At 61.2% G+C, this 23,471-nt stretch overlaps 1 protein-coding gene and 1 long non-coding RNA gene across 2 annotated transcripts in view; both read right to left on the bottom strand.

Moving 5' to 3' along the window:
- LOC112831722 (protein phosphatase 1 regulatory subunit 29) overlaps positions 1 to 17,300 on the bottom strand; it is a 25,011-nt gene extending 7,711 nt beyond the window's left edge. Inside the window, exons 1-2 of the mRNA XM_073882790.1 lie at positions 16,445 to 17,300; positions 4,859 to 8,696 (exon numbers count right to left, since the gene is read on the bottom strand). Coding sequence (XP_073738891.1) covers positions 5,767 to 8,217 — 2,451 coding nt within the window. The 5' untranslated portion in view covers positions 8,218 to 8,696; positions 16,445 to 17,300 and the 3' untranslated portion in view covers positions 4,859 to 5,766. The remainder of the gene's footprint in view (positions 1 to 4,858; positions 8,697 to 16,444) is intronic.
- Positions 17,301 to 21,014: 3,714 nt separating this feature from the next.
- LOC141370871 (uncharacterized) overlaps positions 21,015 to 23,471 on the bottom strand; it is a 36,019-nt gene continuing 33,562 nt past the window's right edge. Inside the window, exon 3 of the long non-coding RNA XR_012375335.1 lies at positions 21,015 to 21,298. This is a non-coding gene — a long non-coding RNA (uncharacterized lncRNA). The remainder of the gene's footprint in view (positions 21,299 to 23,471) is intronic.

Genomic DNA, 23,471 nt, shown 5'->3' with positions numbered 1-23,471 from the left:
GTGGCCGCCAGGCCCCACCTGAGCAAGGGTTTCCCTGGATGAAGACCCGAACCCCATGCCTGACCAGAGAGACAAGCCACATCTCTTGATCCCGGAGAAGGAGCGGGAGTGGTTTGTAACTACAGAGAAAAGGGCAGCCGACCTGTCTGGAGACCCGATGGGACTCGGCAGGCTGCCGGGAAGTTGGCCTGACAGTAGCCCCGAGGAGACCCGCTGGGCCCCGCATCACCCCTCTCCAAGGGCACAGAGCAATGAGAAGCTGGCCTATGGGAAATCGGGGTCCTTGGCCACTGGCTAGGGGACATAATCCCTGGGCATCAGCCGAGACTTATAATGCCCACACCCTGTCTGTCTCCTCAGGTCTGACCGAGTGCAGGGACGATGGAGGCCAGGGTACCCGGAGGGGAACACGGGCAGCTGGTGGAGGGCCTCCTGGGCTTTCGGGAAGAGACGCCATCAGGCCCCCAGCCTGCCAAGCTTGTGGGGTGTGGGGGGACCGTGACCCTCTCGTCTCCTGCCATCCCCTGCCCTCCGGCAGACACCGTGGGTGGTGACTGCCCAGTCAGGGGGCCCCATTCCTCAACCCTGCATGTGGGGCTCTGGTGAGAAAGGGAAACTGGAGGTGCCCGGACTCCCACTTGGCGGGGGGGAGGGAGGGGGTTGACATTCAACACAGACCTTGGCCCCATTGTTTTAAATAAGAAATTTATTGCAAATATAGAAATTGATTCTCTCCATACAGGAATCTCCGAGTTGAGGAAAACAATTTCGTGCCATTCAGTTTAAAACAGGAAATCGGGAAGAGGGAGAGGCAGATATAGGGAAGAGAAAAATAAATGAAGTTACCCCCCTGAAAGAAGAAAAGGAGAGGTTTTGGGCCCCCCGAGGAAGGAAAAGGTCCACACACAGCTAGGGTTCACAGGTTCATAGCCCAGGGCCGGGCGACCAGCTCTGCAGTACCCAAACCAGGTGCCAAGCCGCAGGGCCCACGGGGCTGGCGGCTCTTGTGGAGGGAGGGGGGGAAGGAGGGGCGGGAGGGAGGAAGGTGGGGGGGAGGGAGGAAGGTGGGGGGGGAAGGAGGCAGCGAGGATGGACCCCTGCCCCTGTCCAGTCCTGTGCTTATTTGGCGAGGGGCAAGGGAAGCAAAAGGAGGCCCAGAGCCTCCCGCCCACCCCATTCGACACCCCCTTCCCCTCCCTCTGCTCAGCAGCACTGAGGGACCTTCAGTGAGGCCTTTGAGGCAGGCAGGGGAGGCAAAAAGTGTAAATACTGGTTCTGTCTTAAAGGTGCGAGGACCCAGGGTCAGGATGGACAAGGAGCATGGCAGCTCCCGGGCCGGAGGGCAGAGGGCGCTGCGGAGCAGAAGTCTCAGTGGGGAGGAGAAAGCACTGGGATCAGGCAAGCCCCATGTCAGCCCTGCCCCTCTAAGCCCCTGGGGGCCGCCCCCCCCAGTGCTTCCACCCAGAAAGAGCCCCGCTCAGCCAGGAATGGGGTAGGATGCTGCTGAAAGGGAGGCTGCCTCGGAGGGGGTGGGGGCCGCAGAGTGGGGCCACCTGAGGAGGTTCCTCGGGACATCCAGCCACCCACCCGTCACCCTCTCCCTCTAGTCTGGCCCTCGTGGTTATTAGTCCGCTGAGCTCGTCCCTCCCCCCTCCGTCACCCTGTTTTAATTCTCTGCACAGCGTCCTTCTGTCTCTTTGTGGCTGCCCCTTCTCCGCATGTAGGCCCCTTACAAACTGGGGCATGTTACTCTTGTCCCCCATGCCTGGCCCCCTTCTTGGAGTCAGTCTGTCCCTAACTGGTTTAGAGACCCTAGAAGATCTCTTTCCTTCCTTTTCCTGAACTTCTGTTTCCCCTCTGTTAACTTTCCAAGAGTGGGGACAGTGAGCGACATTCAATCGAAAACCTTAAACAGACCCTTGGCCAGGCCCAGACTCTCCTCTGCCTCCCTGGTCTCTGGGGCTACGCAGGCCTACTCTTCTTCCCAAGTGGGTCTCTCCACTCCCACCACCCTGCAGACAGCCCTACCTGCTACTCACCCCCCCCCCCCCCCCCCCGCCCCGCCCCGCGCCGCCCCGCCCAGCCTGGACCCAGGCAGCCTAAGAAGGGTTGTGGAGGCAAGGGGCCTCCAGCAGGCAGGGGCAGGCCCCGGGACCCCTGAGGAGGTATTCACACCAGACTAAAGTTTTGTTTTGGGTTTTTTTCCCCCCTTCCAGACCTCCACGTTTCACTTCTGGAAGGCCATCAGCTCCAACAGAGGGTTAGCAGGGCGAGCCCTCCAGGTGAGGAGAGTAGCCCCCCCTGATGCCACTCTCCAGCGACAGGCACCCAGGAATTTCCTCTGGAGATTCTCTGATAGGGACAGCAAAGCCCACGCATGACCCAAGGCAAGGAGGCCTCCCCCGGGAGGTCCAGGGTACGGCACCCACACCTCCTCCAGCCGGCTTGCCCCCCCTTCCCCCCTTCAGCCCCCTTCCCTTATCTCCTGGCTGCCTGCCCTCCCCGTCTGCCCAGGCCATGGCCCAGGCCCACCGTGCTCATGGCCATTACAAACACGGGGCCTCAGCCGGCCGGACTCCATGACATAAATGTTCATTCGTCTTTCATGAGTATTTTGCTCCCTGCCGAGGAAGAATGGTCCTGAATAGGACACAGGACACAGAGGCAGGAAAACCTCCAAGGTGGGCTACAGTGCACTGGCCCCTCTCGCAGATCCAAGGGGACTGGCCGGGCAGCTGAAGATCCAGCCTGGCCAGGAGGCCAGAGGCCCGAGTTAGATCCTATTCTGCCTCAAAGATTGGTGTGATCTAGGTTGGGAAGGTCGTTTACCTCCTGGAGTGGCAAGACCCTCGCTGTTAAGAGGGAGACCTATCCTTAAAGCTCCCGAAGTAAGATGGTCTGAGGTTTTTATAGGTCATCTTCAACCAGGAATGATGGGGGAATGGCAAGGATGGGGGGCTCCCGCTGCCGGGAACCCTCCCTGTGGGAAGCGTCATCTCCCATAAGACCAGGCCAACCCCGGCCCCGGCTCCTTCCATGGGTTCCTCCCTCAGGACCCCCAGTCTCCCCATAAAGCCACCCATGAACCCCCGAGCTCTTAGCCCCCCGGACTCAGCAGTGTGACTGCCCCCTCAACCTGGTAGCCAAGTCACCCAGCCCTCTTCCTTCTTCGGGGGTCCCCAACGTCTTCATCTGAAAAATGACAGCCAGTGGGACAAAGAGATCCCCCCACACTCCCTTCCCTGGTGCTACCCTTCCCTGGCAGGAAGGAGGGGAAAGGGCGAGGGCACAAAACCGGGGGCCCACGGGGCGAGGTGGCACTCGTGGGTCCAACATTCAGAGAGAAAGGAAACGGGTATGGGGCAGGGGCTGCGTTTCAGTGGCACCTGTTTTGGGTCTTTTGCAGAGCTGGCCCCTCCCCAGGTTTCAAGAGCTGCTTGAACACAACAGAGGGAATGTGGGCAAGGGGGGGCGGCGGGGAGGGGGGCCTGGGAGTCTGGACAAACTGGCACATACACGACAGATGTTTGCTCAGAAAAATACAGTAAAATCGTCATGCAAATATAACAGGAATCTGCTTTCTCACACCACTGGCTTTGCCTGCTTGCTGTTCTCAGTTTTGCCAATCTGGTGTGAGGAGGGGTTGGGGGGGGCAGGTTTCGGGAGTTGAGGGAGGTCTGCTCTGCATATCCATGCTCGCCCCCTCCTCTCTATTCCCCAGAAGAACAGTCCTTTCTTGGCAAATGTCACCCCCCAAATGAGCCCTGGGTTTGGTCTGTCCCCCAAGTGGGTGTAAGAGAGGTGCTCAGTTGAGCCCTAGCACCCCCCAGCAGTCCTCCCCCAGTCTCTACCCCGGGAAGGAAGGTCACTAGACCACCCCCCAACCCAGGAGATGGCACTAGCTTTCCTGGTCAGCAACCCCCCCACACACAGTACAGGTCTTAGTCCCACCCCAGTGCCCACCCTCACCCCACAGCCACACTCCCCAGATCTCAAGAAACCCAAGGGGGTGACAGGCCAGAGGCTGGGGGTCTCCGGCAGGGGTGTGGGGGGGAGCTGAGTGGGCTCCTCCCCATCCTGAGGTGGGTGGGGAGCCAAGGAGCACGTTGGCAGGTGGGCAAGGCTATAGGTGTCCCCATCCCCCACTGGCCCACGTCCTAATCAAAGGTGAAGGGCCCCTCAGCACCCTGACAGTGTGTTCAAGCCCCCACAGTCTCAGGACCCCAGATTTGCGCACCCCCCCAGACTCGACCCTGAAAGCCCCTAGCTGTTGAAAAAGGCTGCGGCCGCCTGGGCCTGCCCTCCCTTACCACCCTCTGCTGCCCACACTGAGAGAGAAACCCCAGGAGCCCAACAGTCCCAACTGCCAGGCCCTGGGTTGCCATGGCGACAGAAGCTGGCCAGGGAGAGGGAGGGGCCCTACGAACCTGCCTGCTTCCCCCCTACCCCCAGCAGGGGGGTGATGCTCACTGTTTGTGCTTTGTTCGATGTTGGATGGGGGTCAGCAAGGGGGGAAGCGGCCATCTCCATGGAAACATGGGAGCCCCTCTGGCCAGGGGGTGGGGCAAGGAGGGGCAGCCAAGAGGTGGTGGGTGAGTAAGCCTGGGAAAGCCCTCCTCCCCCTGGGCAGGCCGAGATGCTGCCCCAAGATCCCATGATGGGGGGTCAGGCAGGTGGGAGACCAGGATGTGGGGGGCCCAGGCAGGAAGACCCCCCCTTATACCCTGGCTCCCTACTGCTCCCAGGCATCACAGTTCACTGCTGCCCTCTGGGATGAGTAGGGGTCCTAGAGGCCCAGAGAGGCTAGGGGGCTGGGGCAAGGCGGCCTGCACCTGAGAGGCGGTGGGAGCAGGCCCACCTGCTCTCTCCTCAGACCCCAGAAGCAGCTCCCAGGCTACTTGGAAGACACTTGAAGGGGGCTGGTGGAACGGCCCCGTGCCTCTGCTCCTCTCTTGCAAGCAAGACCTCCCGTCTCTCCTGGGTGCTGGCGTTGGGGTGGGGGGCGGCGAACGACCCCCAGCGTGATGAATCACAGCTCCACGCTCGGGGGCGTGGCCATGGGGCTTTCTAGAAAGGAAAAGCACCTGCCTGATTTCTCAAGTCCCTCAGCCCCAGGAGACCCACAGCTCTGGAATGGGGTGGCGGGCGATGGGTGGGGGGGATAGCACTGGCCTGGGAAGTTGGGAAACTGCCTAACCTGCCACGTGGCCCTGGAGTGATCACCTCCTTTCTCTGGGCCTCAGTTTCCCCAGCCATAAAAGAAAGGAAATGAGGCCCAATGTCTGCCTGGTGCTAAATCTCCAAGTGACCTGTCCCCAGAGTGGGGTTGGGGGAGGACCCTCTCTCTGCCCCACACTCCTCTGCCTAGTCCCAGAGCCCCAGACCCCACACCCCCTTCTGGCTTCCCAGCCTGCGCCCCGCCCCCCCAGCCCCCCCCAACCCCCCCGCACACCCCAGCAGAGTCCCTGGGCAGCACAGTAAAGACGACTGGTTTCGGTATCAGTGTGTAAACTTTAAGGAGAACGTGTCTTTGTTTTCCTGTCCGTTGTTGTCGGGTGGTGGCTGTTCACAGTCAGGTGGTGGTCAGGTGTGTGCATGGGTGCGTGCGTGCGGGTGTGCGTGTGCGTCCGCTCCTCGGCCGCCGCCCCCCGGCGCCGCCCCCTCCCCCTGCCCGGCCGCCGGGCCCTTCCCTGGGGCGGGGGGCGGGGGGCGGGGGGGGGATGCCCCCAGCCCTCCCCCGCTCTGGCCTCACCGGGAAGGAGAGGGTCACAGCTTCTGCTGGGCCGAGACCCCCTTCCAGTAATCGAGGATGTCGTGCAGGTCCTCGTCCTTGGCGAACTGGACCTTCTTGCGCAGGGCGTGGCCGGCAGCCATGTACACCTCCTCCCGGTGGTGCTTCTTGTAGGGCCGGAAGCGCTCCCAGATCTTGTGCGTGCTCTCGGATGAGTACTCAGGGCTGGACGAGTAACCTGAGTAGTAGTGTCTGGGCGAGAGCTGCGAGTAGGTGGAGTCCCGCTTGGAGCGGGTCAGCGGCTTGAGGAGGGACGCGCGCTGGCTCAGGCTGTCGGCGCCGTCCTCGTAGTACAGGGCGGGGAAGCTGTGCCGGTGCTCGCTGCAGTGGTAGGCGGGCTGCACCTCCAGGTGGTGCACGCCGCCGCCGCCGCCGCCGCCCGCCGGCACCAGCGGCAGCCGGTCCAGCGGGCTGTTGAGGGGGCTGCCCTTCTCGATGTACTTGGAGTCGCCCTTGGCCAGCCCCGCGGCAGCCGGGTGGTCGGACACGTCCAGGCTGAAGACCTTGGCGCTCTTGATGGAGCCGCTGGACGACACGCTGCAGGTCTTGCGGGCCACGGCGGCGTCGGCGCTCAGCTGGCGCTGGAGGGGGTGGTGGGAGCTCTCCTTGTAGGGGGGTGAGAGGAAGCTGGGGCGCTCCAGCGCCCCCGGGGCGGCGGCTGAGGAGGCGGCGGCGGCCGCGGGGAGGGACTGGCACTCGAAGGCCAGCTCGGGGTCCCCGCTGCCGCCACCCCCCCCAAGGAAGGAGGCCGAGTCCAGCTTGAGGGCATCGATGCAATTGTTAATGATCTGGTTGACCTTGTCCACCTCCTTGGCGATGGTGGAGATCTCAGCGGCCGAGCCCTGGCCGTTCTCCAGGTCCGGGAGGTCATCCTCCGGCCGGGCCAGGCCATCCCCGCCCGCGCCCGTGCGCACCTCGATATAGTTGCCCTTGGTGGCCACCTTGGGTGTGTCCAGCCCGGCCTCCAACCCCTTGGAGGTGGGCAGCTTCTCCCCGATCATGGAGGGGATGGAGGACATGCAGGACACGGGCAGCACGGGGGGTTCCCCCAGCTTCTGGGCGGCGTGGACCACAGAGCCGGCATCCACGTCCGCGCCATAGCGCATCTCCAGAATGGTTTTCTTGACCTTGACGGACTTCTGCTTCTCCTCCTGCACGCGCCGCTTACGCAAGCAGTAGTAGACCGCGCCCAGCACGACAACCATGCCGAAGAGGCAGCCCAGGATGGTCATGATGTAGTGGGTGGTGGTGGAGGTGCTGGGCGCCAGGTCGCCAGGGACGGGGTCCCGCGTGGTGAAGGTCAGGCAGGTGTGGTTGAAGCGGCGGCTGTTGCGCAGCGAGGTCACACAGAAGGTGTACTCGGTGTGCGCCCGCAGCTTGTCCAGTGTGACGATCTCCTTCTTGTTCTTGAGCGTCATGACGTCGGAGAAGTAGCTGTTGTTGTACTGGACCAGGACGTACATCTTGCTGTAGGGGTGCGGGATGATGACCACCAGGGTGGCCGAGGTGAAGGTGACGTGGTGCAGCTTGATGGCGGGCCCCGCCGACGCATCTGTGGTGGACGAGGCCGGCGGCTCCACCGAGAGGATCTCGTCGGGGTTGAAGCCCGAGTTCTCGTCGGGCTCCCGCTGGGCGTCGGTGGAATAGGGCGTAGGGTGGCTGGCGGGCCGGGCGGGCAGCGAGCCATTGCGGCACTTGGCCTGGAGCACGGTGATGGCGTTGAGGCTGTGGTAGGGCCGGGGCACCAGCAGCGGGTAGCCGGCGAACTCACGCGGGGACTCGCACTGCAGGCGGTCGTAGTTCTTGGTGACGTTGTTGAAGACCACCAGCCAGGCCAGGAAGCCGAAGAGGTCGCACTCACAGTTGAAGGGGTTGCCGGCCAGCTCGCACACCATGAGGCTGGCCAGGCTGGCGAAGGTGGCGCCATCCAGGCGGCTGAGGCGGTTGGAGGACAGGTCGATGCTGATGAGGCTCGGGCACTCGGAGAAGGCGGCGGGCGTCACCACCTCGATGAGGTTGTGCTGCACGAAGAGGAACTGCAGGCGGCCCATGCCGCGCAGCATGCCCTCGGTCAGGTTGCTGAGCTTGTTGTAGCCCAGCTGCAGCACCTGCAGGCTCGACTGGCCCAGGAAGGCGCCGTCCTCGATGTAAGAGATCTCGTTCTTGGTGAGGTTGAGGTCGGTGAGGTTCCCGAAGCGGTTGAGCGAGGAGTAGAGCACAGCCTTGAGCTTGTTCTCGTTGAGCCGCAGGTCGTGCACAGTGCTGTTGATGTGCTGCGGGATGGTCTCGTAGGGCGGCTGGTTCTGGCTGCAGATGGCCAGCCACACGTACCCCTTGTCGCCCTCGATGAGCCAGCAGTCGGCGCGCACAGCACCGGGCCGGCACACACACAGCAGGGCGGCGGCGCACAGCCCCAGGCGCAGCATGGCGCCGGCCGCGGCCCCCCCCCCCGCCCGGGGAAGGCCGGGCTTCGGAGGGGCAGGGGGGCCGGGGCGTGGGGGGACCTAGCAGCAGGAGGCTGGGGCTGGCGGCACAGTCCTCCCTGGGGCCGCCACCATCTTGGGGGCGACCCCCAGCACAGGGGCCCCGGGAGAAGCAGACACAGCCGGTGCCAACTGCGGGGGGTGGGGGGGGTCCTCCGGGGCGCTAGCGGCAGGCGTGGGCCACCGGGACCGGGACACACACCGGAACACACCCCCACTGCCTGTTTCTGGGAAGGTGCACAGGCTCTCCGAGACTCGACTTCCTCTCCCTCCTCCTCCTCCTCCTCTTCCTCCTCCTCCGGTTCTGGGCTCAGAACTTCAGACGATTCCCACGATTCCCACGGGAGGCTGCAGAGCGAAGCTCCGAGGAGGGAGCGCGAGAGATGGGGCAGGAAGGAAGAGACCCATCTGTCACCTGGCTCCTGAAAGGCAGCACCGAGAGGGGATGACAGATCAGTGAAAGCTCAGAGCAGCCCCACTAAAGCTCCAGCTCGGGCCCCTGTCCCCTCACTACCCCCTCCCACTGGGGGTCCTGGTGCCAGCAGCACGCTGGGGTCCCTGTTACGTAAAAGAAGGGAGGGTGGTGGGTGGCGAGAGGGGGGGGCCAAGAGGTCGGGAAGGAAGGAGACGGAAGAAACAAGGAGTAGGGGCAGGGGGACAGAATCTGAGGACGGTGGGCAGAGATGGGAGACTGGACAGTGACAGGTCGGGTGCGCGTGCATGTGTGCACACAACACACACACACACACACACACACACACACACACTCCCCAGCACTCCTGTCCACACTCGTCCACCTGCCGGCACAAAGACCCACATGCCCTCCCATGAGCCGGAACACCGCAGCGTGCCCACGGACAGTCTTCTGTTGGACAAATGGGCCCGTATACACATGACCATGTAGCAAGGCAGGCACCTTCCAATCCAGGAAAAGAATTAAGAAGCCCAGTAAAATGCCTCCTCCCCTCCATGCCCAAAGATAAATAATTCATTTGTTGTGTAACCGCTCTTGTTCCAAAAATAATTCCCTTGTCTCAGCTTCCATGGGGGAGGGGGAGCAAAGCAGCAAGGCTGTGAGCCCCCCTAAGCCGGGGGTCTCCCGCAGGGGGAGGTCATGGGGAGAACTCCTTCTACAAGCGGGAGCAGAGCCACGGGAGAGAGGGCGAGTCTGGGAAGCCAGACACATGCCCCAATATCACTTCCCCAAAGTGTTTTCCATTAGAGGGCCTCGATCCTGTAGTCCAGGCCTCAGGCAGGCGGAAAAGCTGGCGGCATCCCAAAGAGTGTCGCCGAAGCCCCGCATCCCCTCTGTGGCTGGGGAGTCAGAGGTCCAGAGGGGGGCAGGGACTTGCCCCTAGTCACACAGCACAGCCTGGGCCAGGATCAAGGCTCCCAGGCACCAGGAGTCAGGAGGCCTGGAGCCCCTTCCATGCAGCCCAATTAGCCAGAGGGAGCGAAGCGTCTCTGCGTGTGCTGTCATATGGTAAGTGGGGACCAGGTCCCTGCCCAGCCGTCTGATGGGGAAGAAGTATGGTGAGCCACACTGCCCACGCCCGAGATGGAGAAGAGCAGTGTTGGTGGCACAGGGCTCATAGCCAGCACACCCTCACCTTCCAGGTTGGGGACTGAGCCCCGGACCAGGGGATACTTGCCCCAATCACCCAGCAAGCCAGGCAGCAAGCTCCAGTGCCCACGCAAGGCTCTCTCGATTGGCAGGAAGAGCCCAGTGCGCCCTCCCCTCGCCCAGGGCAGTGGCCAGGGGTATGAAGACTGGGCCAGAGAAATCCACCCTTGGACAAAGAAAGCCCGAGACCGTTCACAAGAGCCACCTCTACCTCATGCTCCTCCTCCTGGGAAACTCCAGGAGAGAGAGTGCGTTGAGATGGGGAAAAAAAAAAAAAAAAAGAACCGTATTAAACCTTTGCTGTTAAAGCAAAAGCAATTTACAGCCCTGAGCCCCAGAGGGCTGAACAGAGGAAAGGGAAGCAGGGAGGGAAACAGCCCCAAAGAAGTCCAGGCAGCAGTTTCTGTTGAGGAGGTGGCAGGTGAACAGGGCATTCGATGACCTCTCGGAGTAAAGGCGGACACAGCGACAGAAGCTGTGATGATCAGGACCTCTTAGGTGAGGCAGACTCACACCTCCCAGTCCCCTGCAGGGCTGGTCTGGGCTGAGGGGTGGGACAGGGATTGAGGGGGTGGGGGGAACGATGAGGGGGGCACAAAGCAGGCAGGGACGCTCCCATCTGGCATGGCTGCTGGCTCCTTAGGGCCTCAGTTTCCTCCCCTGCCACAGGCCACAAGGTTGTACTGGAGGAGGCTGAGGGGCCAAGCTCTCCCTGTCAGAGAGCCCCCTGTCTGCACCCCACCCCTCCGGCTGGGAACGTCTGGGGACCACATTTGTATGCAGGTACACGTGCAGGTGCGTGCTGGCTCAGAACGCCAGCACAGGGGTGTGCAAGCAGACGCATTCAAGTAGACGGATGTGCAGGCGGCAGTGTGTGCACACACGCGCCCAAGCAAGCACCCAGGACACGTGCACACGTAGCCCCCAACGGGAGTGTTCTTGGGTGAAGGTGAACTCACTTGTGTGTGGAGTGTGGGAAGGGGTGCGTGTAGGGGCATTTTGGGGACATGGGCAAATACCTGCTTATGCGTCAACATGTTTCAGCACATGTGTTCCACACGTAGATGTATGTGTGCACATGTGCAACTTCAGCCATACAGAGCGCCCCCCCACCGCCGTTCCCCACCCATCATCTTCAGATCTGAGCTGTTCAAGCCAGCACCCCCAGCCAGGCTCAGGGGGTGCAGGGCAAAGCTGACCTGGCTGGAGCCTCTGGAAATCCAAGGCCATGCTGAGGGGATGTAAAGAGGCGGGGCGGGGGGGGGGGGGTTGGTGGCAGGGAGGGGACTAGGAGAAGGGTTCCAGGCTTAGGGACCGGGGCTACTCCTATCTCGCCTCTTCCCTCCCCAGTCTAGGGGAGACAGAAGCCCCCACCCAGCTACTCTGAGCTCTGTGCAGCTGAGCCCTCAAGGTGACCCTGCCCGTTGCCCTCTCTCCTGCTCCTCTTGGTCTCCAGGATGTGGCCTGGGCCAGGGCCCAGCCCCCCTCACCCTCCCACCCCTCCCATGACTCAGACCAAAGGGGAGGAGGCTCCCCATCACCCCTTCCCGTGTGTGCGTCAGCCACTTGGTCCCGGTCCCTGGGCTGCCTGCCCACCACCCCTCCAGGCCTGAGAGCAGCACTTGGCCTCCCGCCCGGCTGCACACCCACTCAAGGTGTGGGGGAGGGCTGCTGGCTCCCACCTGGGGCTGGGGGCCCGCATGGTCCTGGTGATCCCCCAGCACACATGCTAGCAGGAGGAGCAGGGCCCTACCCCCCACTCCTGGGGCGGGCGGGGGGGGGAGATGGCAGAGGGAAAGGAAGGAGTGAGGGAGCTGCAAACAGGAGGCCAACACTGAGCAGGACAGGAAAGCAAAATATGGAGACAGCCAAGCCGGGAAAGACAGAGGATGGAGATGAATGGAGAGTGAGCATCTGAGACAGGAACCGATCCGCAGAGAAGCTCAGGGAGATGATGGAGGGCACGGAGCCTGCTGCCCACCCAGCTGGGGCCGAAATGCAGCGGGTGACCAGCTCGGAGGGAGAGGCAAGCAGCCGGAAGCAGAGACCTTTGCTGTCCTGCGCCAGGGGTGTTAAACCTGGGGGAGCCTGGCCCAGCCTCCCCTCCCCCACCCACGCACTGGGCCTGCACCACCCCCGCCCGGGGGGGCACACAGGTGTGGCAGGAACAAGGGACCTCTGGCCGGAGCAGGGGCAGGCCCCCCTCTCTACTGCCAGCACAGAAAAGGAACGTGGCAAAGTTGGGGGGTGCAGCGTACCACAGAGGGATCTTGGGGTGGGCCCCCAGTCTAGCTGGGGCTCCCGATGGCTCCTGTCATGGGGACACCCTTGGATGGTGAGGAGGAAGGAGGGTCAGCAAGCCCTGCCAGGTCTGAGGGGCACAGCTCAGGTGGGGTCTCAGTCTGGAGCCACAAAATGTGAGTCACTCTCAACAAATTCCACCCCCACCCTGTCTCTGGGCCTCAGCAACCCTCCCCCAGAAGCCACTGGTTGATCCAGCTGTTTTCTGCGCCCTTCTCCTCCAGGTGCCACGAGGCTCGGGGCGCCTCCATGGAATCCGAAGCCAAGAGCTTCAGAGCTGGAAGGACGAGGGGCCCTTGCTCAACCCAGTCCCAGCCTTTCCCAGAGGGGAAGCGGACGCCAGGACCCGGGAAGGGTCGCATGCCGCTGGTGGCAGGTCAGGCTCCGGCCCAGGGTGGCAATGGCGGATCTCGATCTGCCAACCTCGCATGCCTTCTGGGAGCTTACTGCCCCCCTCAGCTAACCCGGGACACTGCTCAGATGCATAGCATATTGTCTGGCACAGGGTGAGGTCTGCGGCTGAGCGGGGTGGGCCGGAGACGGGGGAGCCATGGTCAGCAGGGAAGGCGAGACACAGGCCTGGCCAGCTCTGAACCTGTTTCTCCACCTGCAGGGCATGGTGAGTGCCACCTAGCTATCTCCCAGGGCTCCCCTGACACCCCAGGCCGTGGTGGAGACAAATATACCGTACAGGGCAGGAGGCTCCCGTGGGGACACTGGTGGAGGGGACGTTGGTGGGAGCTGGGGGACAGGTGGGGGAAGGGGTGCGGTCCACGTTCCCACTTCCCAGGAGCAGGGACGTGAGGGTTGACTGGGGAAGATCTCATTTGCAGCAGCTGATAAGCCCTGGCCTGGGCTCTTCCCTGGGCCAGGTTGGCCAAGGTCCCCTGAGGTGCCATTGTCACTGTCTGGGTCAATGCCATTATCCAGGATTAGGAGGACTGAGGACTCCTGGGACCCAGCCAGCACTCATGGGGCAGGCAGCCACCTCACCTCTGTCTGCTGAAAGACAGCACCAGGCCAGGGGTCCCAGAGATGGGCTACTACCCCTCTGCCCTCTGGGACAAAGCCTGCCACCTCTGGGGGCTGGACACTGAATCTTGTCGCTGCCTCCACCTCACCAGGGTTCCCCGGGGCAGGCCACTCTGGGCCTCAGTTCCTCGTCTGTAAAATGGGATAATTACACCTTCACCACGGAACTACCGTTTGGTAGGTAAACCATTTGGATTTCAGGTAAAATGAGCCCCAGCTGCAGGGCAGAGAGTAAGAAGTACAGATGCTGAAGGCAAAGGATCCTGGGATTGAATGCTGAGCTGTGCGACATACGGCACATTAATTAACCTCTCTGGGCTTCTGTCTCCTCTCCTGTAAGATAGTCATAACTATCCCTTTGACCTACATTGTACAGTCCTTGAATCTTACAGCAATCCTGCATGACTGGTGCTATTAGCTTCCTTTTACAGATGAGAAAACTGACGCTCTCTCTTCCCCAGCTTCCTCTAAAGAGCTGGGCCCATGGCAGGGACTGGACATGCAGGGGCTGCCCAGGGGCTTTCCTACCCCTTGTGTAGGCACCTTCCTCCCTATCAGGAAAGTGTCCACAAGCTGAGAGAAACTTCAATTTCTCCATCATTATGAAGTACTTATTCCAGGCCAGCTATGCTCCTCAAACCCCCCAGGCACATTCCTACCTCAGGGCCTTTGCACATGCTATTCTCACTGCCTAGAATGCTCCTCCAATGGTCTGCACAGGCCACTACTCCGCTTCATTCAGGTCTCTACTCAACTGCTCCCCTTAAGCCCACCTTCCCTGACACCAAATCTGAGATAACTCACTGGTCACTCAAACCTGGCTTTGGTCCCTTCAGGGCACTCAACAATACCAGACATCATTTAGTTCTTTATTATCAGCCGCCCTCCCCACTCCCACCCCCATCATGAAATCAAAGCAGGCTTTATTTTGTTCACAACTATAATTAACCTCCATGCCTGGAACAAGGTCAGACATGCAGCAGGTGCTCAGAACACAATGTGTGAAATGAGCGCTCTGGGCTAGGGATGGGGACGGAGGGCAGAGGGAGATCCTGGGGTCCCTGACTCCACTGAGTCAGGATGTTACATATCGGAGGGAGGGACCCCACTGATGGGGTGCTCATCGGGTACAGGAAATGCACTGAGCCTTCCTGTTAGCCTCATGACTCCCCTTATGCTTCTCATTTATAGATGAGGAAACAGGCTCAGAGAGGGGCAGTGATCTGCCTAAGACCACACAGCGGGGAACCTGGGCCTGCCTGAGCTCTTAGAACTACCAGACTTTCTGGAATTCCTGCAGAGGTAACATTGCCCAACTTGCATACCCCTCGTGACAGGGATCTCAGTGCCCATCTTGAGGCTATTTATACCCTTCTTGAACAGCTCTGATTGTTATAAATTTCTTCTAATATTACAGAGCCCACTCTGACTCCTTGTACCTCTGTTCATTGGTGCAAGTGCTCTCTGGAGCCACTGAGAATGAGGCCAATAGCCACCCCCCCTTAAAGGGCCCACCAAAATTTCTCATCAGTTACCTCACTCCCCTACAATCGCTTCTCCAGGCTACACAGCCTCACGTCCTCTACTCCTCTTGCTCCGCCATGGTTTCAAGTCCCCAGCTCTTTGGTCCAGCTGCCCCAGGTCATGCTTGCTGTCAAGGTCCCCCCCTAAAATGTGTCACCTGGAGCCCAGCAACCTGCCAACATGGTCTGAGCCACTATGGGCACCAGGGCCCTCTGCCTCCCTTGCTCTGGCACCACACTTCTGTTAGAGCAACGGGAGTGTGCATACCAGCGTTGTGTCCTCACCTCGTCCTAGATGTCAGCCAAACCCCCGGGCCCCTTCACACATCCCGCCGGGGAGCCCCAGTGCCCTGCCCGTCCTCAGGCAGCGCTGGACAGTAGGAGTCTGGGCTGCGCCCGAGGTGCCCGGCTCCGTCCACCCCCATTCAATCGTGTCCCGTTAGGCTCAGCCTGCGGGCAGGTGCTCCGCATCTTGGGGGAGCTGCTTCTGCCCCGTGATACCTCTGGCACCCACTCCCGGCTCTGTGCCATCCAGGGCTGGGCGGGCAGACCACGGCTGCCTCCGTATCTGTGTCATGGGGGGCACGGGGAGCAGGCTGGCTGCTCACCCCTGGGGACCAGCTGCACGCTCACCCGCATTCCTGACTCACCGGCACGTATTCACCGCACACCTACTAGGGGCCTGGCACCGAAGCAGACACATGCCCTGCCTTCACCGAGCTTCCAGCTTACCTAGAAGGGCTTAATGAGAACGCCACAACACTATACGGGCAGCAAGGACTGAGAGCTACCGGGGCGGGCGGGGCGGGGGGGGGGGGGCGTTTAATTGGGTTTGTACGGCCTCAACGTTACAAGTACTGGCCTCCAAGCCCAGCACCCTGGGCCAGGGAGGGGGCTCAGGCTCACATGCAGGGTTCTCGGCTGTCACAACACACTGCCCGCTTGCTCACCGTGTGACCGTGGCCAGGTCAGCACCTTACCCCTCTGGGCCTCAGTTTCCTCGTCTGTGCAGGGGGAGAATAGCTGTGCACTGGTGTCTCTCTGGTTTAGCAGGACCCCCCACCCAAAGCCCTCTGTAAACTGCCCACCGAGTCATCGCCCATGAACCCAACTGCTCCCGGGGCTGTCGCATCCGTCATTAGCACCTGCGCCATGTCCAGGCCTCGGCGGAAGGAGATAAGCAGGAAGATGCAAAGGTTTTTACCAAAAGGCTTTGGTCTTGAAAAACTACCCAGCAGCTGACCAGAGAGACCCGACACCGGTTCTGAGGAGAGCTCTTCACAGATGGCCCAGCTTACACGGCCCACTCTTTGGCACCCACTTCCCAGTCCCGAGCAGCCCAGCACCCACCCCACCCACCGCCAGGCACTGGGGGGAGCATGTGATGCTCCTGCCCAAAGCCAAGGGTGACCTGTATTATAAAAGTTCGCCTCCTAGGCCCACCCCAAGGGTTATCTCTGGCTTTCCCAAAATCCTCCAGGCTATTCAGAGGACTGCCTTCCCCAGCTGACCCCTGCCTCCTCGAACTGATTCCTGCCCTCCCCTGACATACCCACCTGCGCCCTGCCCCCCACCTCCCCCCCCCCCCCCCTCGTCCCCCCCCCCCCCCCACCTGGTCCCTGCTGGCCTCTTGGCCTTGGCTCCAGCAAACCCCAGGCCCCGCTCAGCTGCAACCCCGGGTGCTACTCACCAGTCTCCACTGGACCCGCTCTTTCACCAGTGCCTGCACACGCGCGGCTGCCTCTGCCTGCATGGCCTCCATTCATTCATTCAATAAACATTTATGGAGCACCTACTATGTACCAGGCACCGGCTAGGCCTGCCCTCCCAGCTCTGCCTCCTCGGCCTGCTCCTCCTCCAGGGCCCCAAGGGGTGAACATTCCCTGCCTTCCAACACCCTCAGGGCGCGGTCCCAGGGCGGGGTGACGCATCAGGAGCCCACTGGAAGAAGGGGAGTCTCCCGTGGCACCGAGTGCGGCCCGCTGGGAAGCAGCCTGGCGGGGGAGGGATGGGCAGCCTGGGGCAAGGCGGAAACAGAGTCCTGGCTCCTTCCCGGGCTGGGCCTAAGCACCTCTCATGTTAGCTCACTTATCCTCGGCACAACCTTAGAAGCCAGTACCGTTATCATTCCCACTTTACAGAGGAGGAAACAGAGGTCTCACGACTCCTACACAGTGGCTTTGACCCTCCATGGCACCAGGCTCTGGGTCAAGAGATGCTGTGGGATCCTGTTTCATCTGGACAGTGCTTTAAAAACACTTTTTGAAATTAGTTGCCAATACTGAAAACTCGGGGCTACTTCATTTCAAAAATCCCCATTTCTGGAATCCACGGAACAACCTAGAAGGCCTGGTTGCCTGGAATCTGCAGCCCTGCAAGGACAGACCAAACGCCCACCCTCCTCCCTGCCTCTCTAGCTGAGGTTGCCCGCTGACCCTGGAGCACTGGAGATTATGAGACCAGCCACAGAGGGAACCTCGGCATGGGAACAGTGAGAATCCCAGCCTTGGGGCGGGGGGATCCCAGAGCCTCCTGGTCTGGGGCCCGAGAGTTCTCTACCTACCTACAATCCCTTGGTCCTAAAAGTCGACTTAGTCTTGGTCTCCGTGAGTCCCCAGTCCTAGAGGACTTGAAGTGCCCTGACCCAACAGCAAACCCCCCACTTAGCTCCAAGCAGGCCCACTGGGGTGGGGACCCCAAACCAGGGGAGCACCCATATAATCTCCCAGATGTGCTTGTCATCCTAGGGGACCAGCTCTCCAATGATGCTGCCTGGGTTCCTGGGTCAGGTTTGGGGTTCCTGTTGAGGTTTGACGTTTATTCGCTCCAAACACAATTCCTACCCCATAAAACACTGCCAGGCAAGGCTGCTGTGGACAGACACCAGGAGGCCCGAGGCCTCGGCTGCAGAAGCCACATCCTGGGGACAGCTTTAAGATCACCCCCAGAGTAGGGCCTGCAGCAAAGGGCTCTGGAGTTTCTGGAATGGCCCCTTGCTCCCACCCCTCTCCCCACCCCGACTTCGAGTTCCCCTCACTCTGCTCACCTGGGACTGCTGCCCACCCGCCGACTGCCTGTCGCAGACCCCAGCACCCAGGGCCTGTAGCCAGCCAGGGGCGCAGCCCCTCCCAACTGTGAGGCGGGCAGAGGCAAGGGGTCCCTCTCCTGGCCCTGGGACTAGCTTCTCTGGAGCGGGTGGGGGAGCACCCAGGGGCCTGCAGCTGTGGCATCGGAGAACAAGGATGCTCTGTCCATGCTGGAAAAGCCCCGGAAATGCCGGGGGGGGGGGCACCCCATGACTGCTGGCTGTGCAGAAACCATGGCCCAGGGCGCGTGGCCACCAAGCCACCCTCCAACGGCATGGGTCTGTCATCTTGGGGGTCTCTGATGATGAGGCTGAGCCTCAAGAGTCCTATACCTTGCTACAATTCCTTGGTCCTGAAACTCAAGGGCAAGCCACGGAGAACAGTGCCCCCTCATGTCCTCCTGGAAGGGCGGGCCACATTCAGCTCGGATCCGGGCTCTGCCACAGAACCCACAGCATGCCCTCTGAGTCTGTCTCCTCCTCTGTAAAATGAGACTAGAAGGGCACTACCTCAGAGGGTGGTGAGAGAACAGCTACAGAGCAGAGTCTGGCCCATAGTAAGTGCTCAATAAAGTCAGCTGCCGTTGGTATGGTTATGGTGGCCTGGCTGGGGGGTGGGGGGTGGGGGGTGGGGGAGGAGACACAGTGCCCAGCACACAGCGGGTCCTCACCACCCACTGCCCTACCGATGGCAGCCGGGACGGGAGGAGGCCTGGCCCCCCAACAGTGTCTTCCTCTCAGTCTCAAGGGCAACACACCCCTCTTTGCCTGCCCCTGTCCCCCCCCCCCGCTCACAGGCCCAGCCCCCCAAAGGCCTGCACCCACCCCCGCCTTCTGCCTGCTCCCCAGCCTCGGTTTCTCTCCCATTGCCTAAGCACAATGGCTGTTATAATTAACGGATTATCTCAGTGGGACAGCTGTGGTCCTTTGAAAATTGGGTTGAATAACAAGATCCTGGCGTATGGTAATTTCTTTTCATCTCCTGCTCCTGCTTTCTCTCTCCCTCACTTCAGCCTTGTTATGCATGCAAATGCTCTTCCCTTTTCCTCCTTCCCAGACACCTTCCTCCTCGGGATGGCATGGCCAGGGGACCGACTAGGTTCTGCTTGCTGGTCAAAGACTTGTGGGAACTGACCCTCCTGGGCCCCTCCCGTGGGCCTGGCACTGGGCAAAGGGCCTGACACATGTGACTTCTGCCCTCCCTCTCCGGGGCAGGGCAACCCGGAGTCCCTACACCTCACTTCTCCTACCTCCCGTGCCCTCCCCCTTGGGCTCCTCTGCAGTGGCCTCCCCTGGGGTCCAGGTCCTGGCCCTCGGCAGCCCCCCAAGCCTGCTCCCCGCCCCCACCCAGCATCTTGGCCCCTCCCAAGGCTTCTGTTATCCCTTAGGTGCTGACCAGGCCCAACCACCCCCAACCCAATGCCCACCCACTCCCCACTCCTGCTTCTGCCCTGAGCCAGCCAGAAGCCCGCAGCGGCCCAGCCCCTCCACACCTGGAAGGCCAGGTGCACTGGCTGCCTCCGCCTCCTTCCTGGCCCAAAATGAATTTCTCAACCAGCATCCTCACTGGTCTGTCTCCAATCTCATGGCCTTCTTCAACCCATCCTCCACCCGGCAAGAGGACGAGCCTCCTGAAGGATAAATCTGAGTGTGGCACTCCCCTCCTCAAAAGTCTTCAGTGGGTCCCTACTGATCTGGTAAGATTCCAACAGCAGACCTCGGAAGCCAGCCCCTGGGGTCCTGCGGAGCCGGTTCCTGCTCCCTCCTGCCCTCCTGCCTCCTCAGCCAAGTAAACCAGTCTGGTTAGGGTCCCTCCTGTGGGATCCGCAGCCCCCAGGGTTTTCTCCATTACCACCAGAATCGGAACTATCCTTTTGACTCCTGGACTGAGTTTTCTGAGGGAAGGCCAGATTCTCCATTAAAGCCCAGCACCGGGCACCCAGTAGGTGTTCAATAAATATCTATTAATGACTGAATGAAGGAGGCCTACTCTCTCCCTTTATAGATAAGGACACCGAGGCTCAGAGTAATTAACGACTTGCTCAAGATCACACCGTTTGTGCAAGACGAAAACCAGGATTTGAACCCAGGTCTGGACTCCAATGCCAGTCTTTTCCACTTCCTGGAGAGGGCTGGAGGGGTCACTTTCTGCACGGATCTCAGGGAAACTGAATCTCCCTCCAGCCTCAGCTGGACGATAGGAGATGGGGCTCCCTGCTCAGGCTGTCACTTCCTTGAGTTTGACTTTCAACTAGCCCCAGGACTCCCAGGGCCTCAGCCTGCTCATCTGTAAAGTGGGAAGGAACCCTGCCTCACCCCCATCTCAGAGGGTGGCTGCAGGGGGCAGAAACTCTGGTCTTGGAGAATGCCCATCCTGCTAATAACATCTGGGGGTCTTCCCGCCCTCACGTCAAACCCGACTGTGTTGCCCCTGGCAGGCACTTCTCAGAGCTTGGGGGGCGGGGGTCCTAGGATGGGAGATGTCACATGGGACAGAGAAATTCCTCAGGGAGAGCCCATGAGAGAAATGCAGGGGGTTTGGGGGATCAGATCAGGACACTGGGCGAGAAGCTTCCCTCTCTCAGCCTCATCTGTGAATTGGGCCCATGAATGCCCACTTCATAGGGTTGCAAAGGGGACTAACATGCAAAGTGCCCAGCACGGTGCGGACGCTGCCGTGGCCACAAGGTTCTATGGAAACGTGATCCTGAAGTGTACCCCTGGGGGACAGGAGGGGAGAAGGGGCAGGACAAAGCAGGACCATTTGCTCCTGACTCTCCACCCTCAACAGCCCACAGAATAGAGCTCACACCCCAACATGTCGCCCTTGGGCCCCTCCCCCGCCCAGCTCATACCCCATGACATCCCTTCAGAACCTGGGCAGCTGTGGGGATGCCCATCTACATGTCCTCTGGGCCTTTGCTCATGCTGTTCCTGAGCCTGGGGTGCCATTCCCACCCTTCCCCACCCCTTGTAGCCCAGACCTCATGCCTCTTCCACCCAAAAGCCTTCAGATTTCCTCTGTGCAGGGAGAGTAGTGATCTCCCTGCCCTGCCCCCATCCCTTGATTCCATCCCATGGAATCCTGGAAGGATCCTAGAGATTGTCTCACCGCACCTCACCTCCCCCCCCCCCCCCCCCCCCCCCCCCGCTTTACAGACAAGGGACTATAAACTGAGGCACAGACAAGGGACAGCAGCTCTCCAGGGATGCACTTGAACCCAGGTATCTCTGCAGCTTCCAGCCCTGCGTGCGGCCTCTCTCCTGGTGCCGAGCCGTTCAGCCCTTGCCAGTCTTCTCCGAGCCCCGCCCCCCCAGCCCAGAGCTACCTGAGGACGGGACCCCATCTTTCTCTCTGCTCCCCGACCCCAGTGCCCAGCCTAAGGCCTGGCGCATAGTAGGCACTCAGTAAATGTCTGTTGAATTGAATTGCGCTCAGGGCGGCCAGTCGTCTCTGCTCTGTAAGAAAAGCATAGAGTTAGTGGAGCTGTCCCCCGTGGCAACGGGGGTGGGAACCAAGCTGGTGGGGTGAGGAGTCCAGCCTGCCCCGAGGACCCCACGGGCCCTGAGAAGCAGAGGGGGGCTGGGAAGCTAGAACATTCGGGCTTAGAGGAGTCCAAATTGTGCCCCAATAGGCAGCACGGCCCTGACAAAATCAGGCCACCCCGGGGCCTCAGTGGCTTCAGCTGTCCAACGGAGAGGACACTCCTGTCCCCTCCAGGTTCCGAGGACCGTGTGGGACGAGGAACAGAAGAGACGGGAGGAGCGTAAACACTGACTCCCAGCTCACAAGCATCGAGTGCTCTGTGCCTGACACGCAAAGCTGGGTGAGACTTAAGCCCAATTCTACAGATGGGGAGACTGAGGCTCAGAGGGGGGTGCCTTGCCCGAGGCCACGCGGCCCATGCCCTGGGGCCCATGCTGTATACACCGTCTCCCTGCAGAGCTGGAGGGCAGTGGGGTAGAACCAGCCCCAGACAAAGACTTCCAACCCACCAAAGGGGGGCCCGAGCCCAGGCCCCGGCTGACAAAGATTCTCCAGGCAAAAGGCCCAGCATGATCCCCAGGGCCACGAAGGGAAAGATGAGAAGCCACGTTCTCCCCCCTTCCATGGGGGCAAGCTCTGATTCCACAGCCCCCAGGGGACTCAAAGCCGTCCTCAGATGCAAAGGCCTCTTTTGCAGGCCCCAGTGTTAATATAGATCGGCAGAGACTATAAATACCCAGCCAGGCCCGGCACAGCAGAGGGCACCGGGAGCGGCCCAGCGGGAGCTCTAACCCCAGTCCTGCCCCACAGCCCTGCCCCCGACCCTTGGACCTGAGTTTCCTCCTCTTGTCAACACAGGCTACATGGAGACCAGGACAGCTCGGGTTCTTTACCCAACAGCCTACATTACTGTGGCCCAGCCAGGCCGGTTGGGGGAGTGGGGGGGCTTTCAGGGCCCAGACCGGAGACGTGGGAAGGAAAAGAGGAGGCCACAAGACAGCCTCCCCCTGGGCACACCCTGGACGGCCTGGCCTAGAGCCCAGGCGCGGCGGGGCAGGGGCCTAGACTGCAGCCACCCATTCACTCACCCCCTCGTTCACTCCACCTGCCACGCTGCGAGTACCTCCCCCTAGGAGCTGAGGACCCATAGCCAAGACACAGCCTTGGGTGGGAGGCCTAGCGGGGAAGCCCGCAAGATAAATGAGTACGTCTCCCCCGCCCCCACCCCCGCCTGCGTAGCGGCCATCCTCTGGCTCCCATGCCCCATCTCGGCTTGCATCACGGGACACCGGTTTCACACCTGCCTTCTGCCTGGGCCATGACCTTGTCAAGGACAGGGACAGGGAGGGCGGTCTCACTCACCCTGCAAACCCAGGGTCTAGTAGGGCACCCGGGAGGCTCTCCGTAAATGTTCACAGGCTCAAAGGATGAATAAGGTGCCACAGGGGCATAAAAAGTGTACCCACGCGCGAGGCTGTGATGTGGGCCCAGGGGAGGTGGAAGGCGGGGGGGGGCGGGCGCTCACTGCGTCCAGCACAATTGTGTGCCAGGCCCGCACACTTAATACACAACAGCCACGCTGGGATGCCCACTAGAAGGATCAAGAGACAGAGGCAGAGAGAGGCTCTGGAGTGTGCCCGAGGACACAAAGCTACAAAGTGGCCCAGCACCCATAGCCCCCCAATATGAGACGGGGCTGGTGCAGGCAGACTCCCAGGACAGCTGTTCCAAACAATAAGAGACGTCGTTTGCAGGGCCTGAGACTCCCCAGAGGCAAAGGGTCAGTGTCCCATTTTCTCAGCAATGCCTCGACACAGCCCCAAGAGGCAGACAGACCCTCACAAGCCAGGCAGAGACACTAAAGCTCTGAGAGGTGGTGCGGGACCCCCGGCCCCAGGCCCAACAAATAGTCTGAAGGCCCGTGGGACCCTGCACCTGTTCCGAGATTCATGGTCAAGGGCTGGAGGACCTGGGCCCAGACCCGACTCTGCACCTGCTGACTGGTGACCTGGGCAGTGACCAGCCCTCTCTGAACCTCAGCTACCCCGGGACACATGTCCTCTGCCCCACGCCACTGCTGCGTGGAGCCAAGGGGCAGACCTACAAGAGACAGACCCCCCCTTACAAACTATAAAGTGCTGTCCA

Source organism: Callorhinus ursinus, unplaced genomic scaffold (assembly GCF_003265705.2).
Source record: "Callorhinus ursinus isolate GAN/ISIS: 27379988/994484 unplaced genomic scaffold, GSC_fseal_2.0 scaffold48, whole genome shotgun sequence".
In the NCBI taxonomy this organism is placed as follows: domain Eukaryota; kingdom Metazoa; phylum Chordata; class Mammalia; order Carnivora; family Otariidae; genus Callorhinus; species Callorhinus ursinus.
The sequence above is the reverse complement of the archived record's forward strand: the minus strand, read 5'-3'. Positions and strand labels throughout refer to the sequence as shown.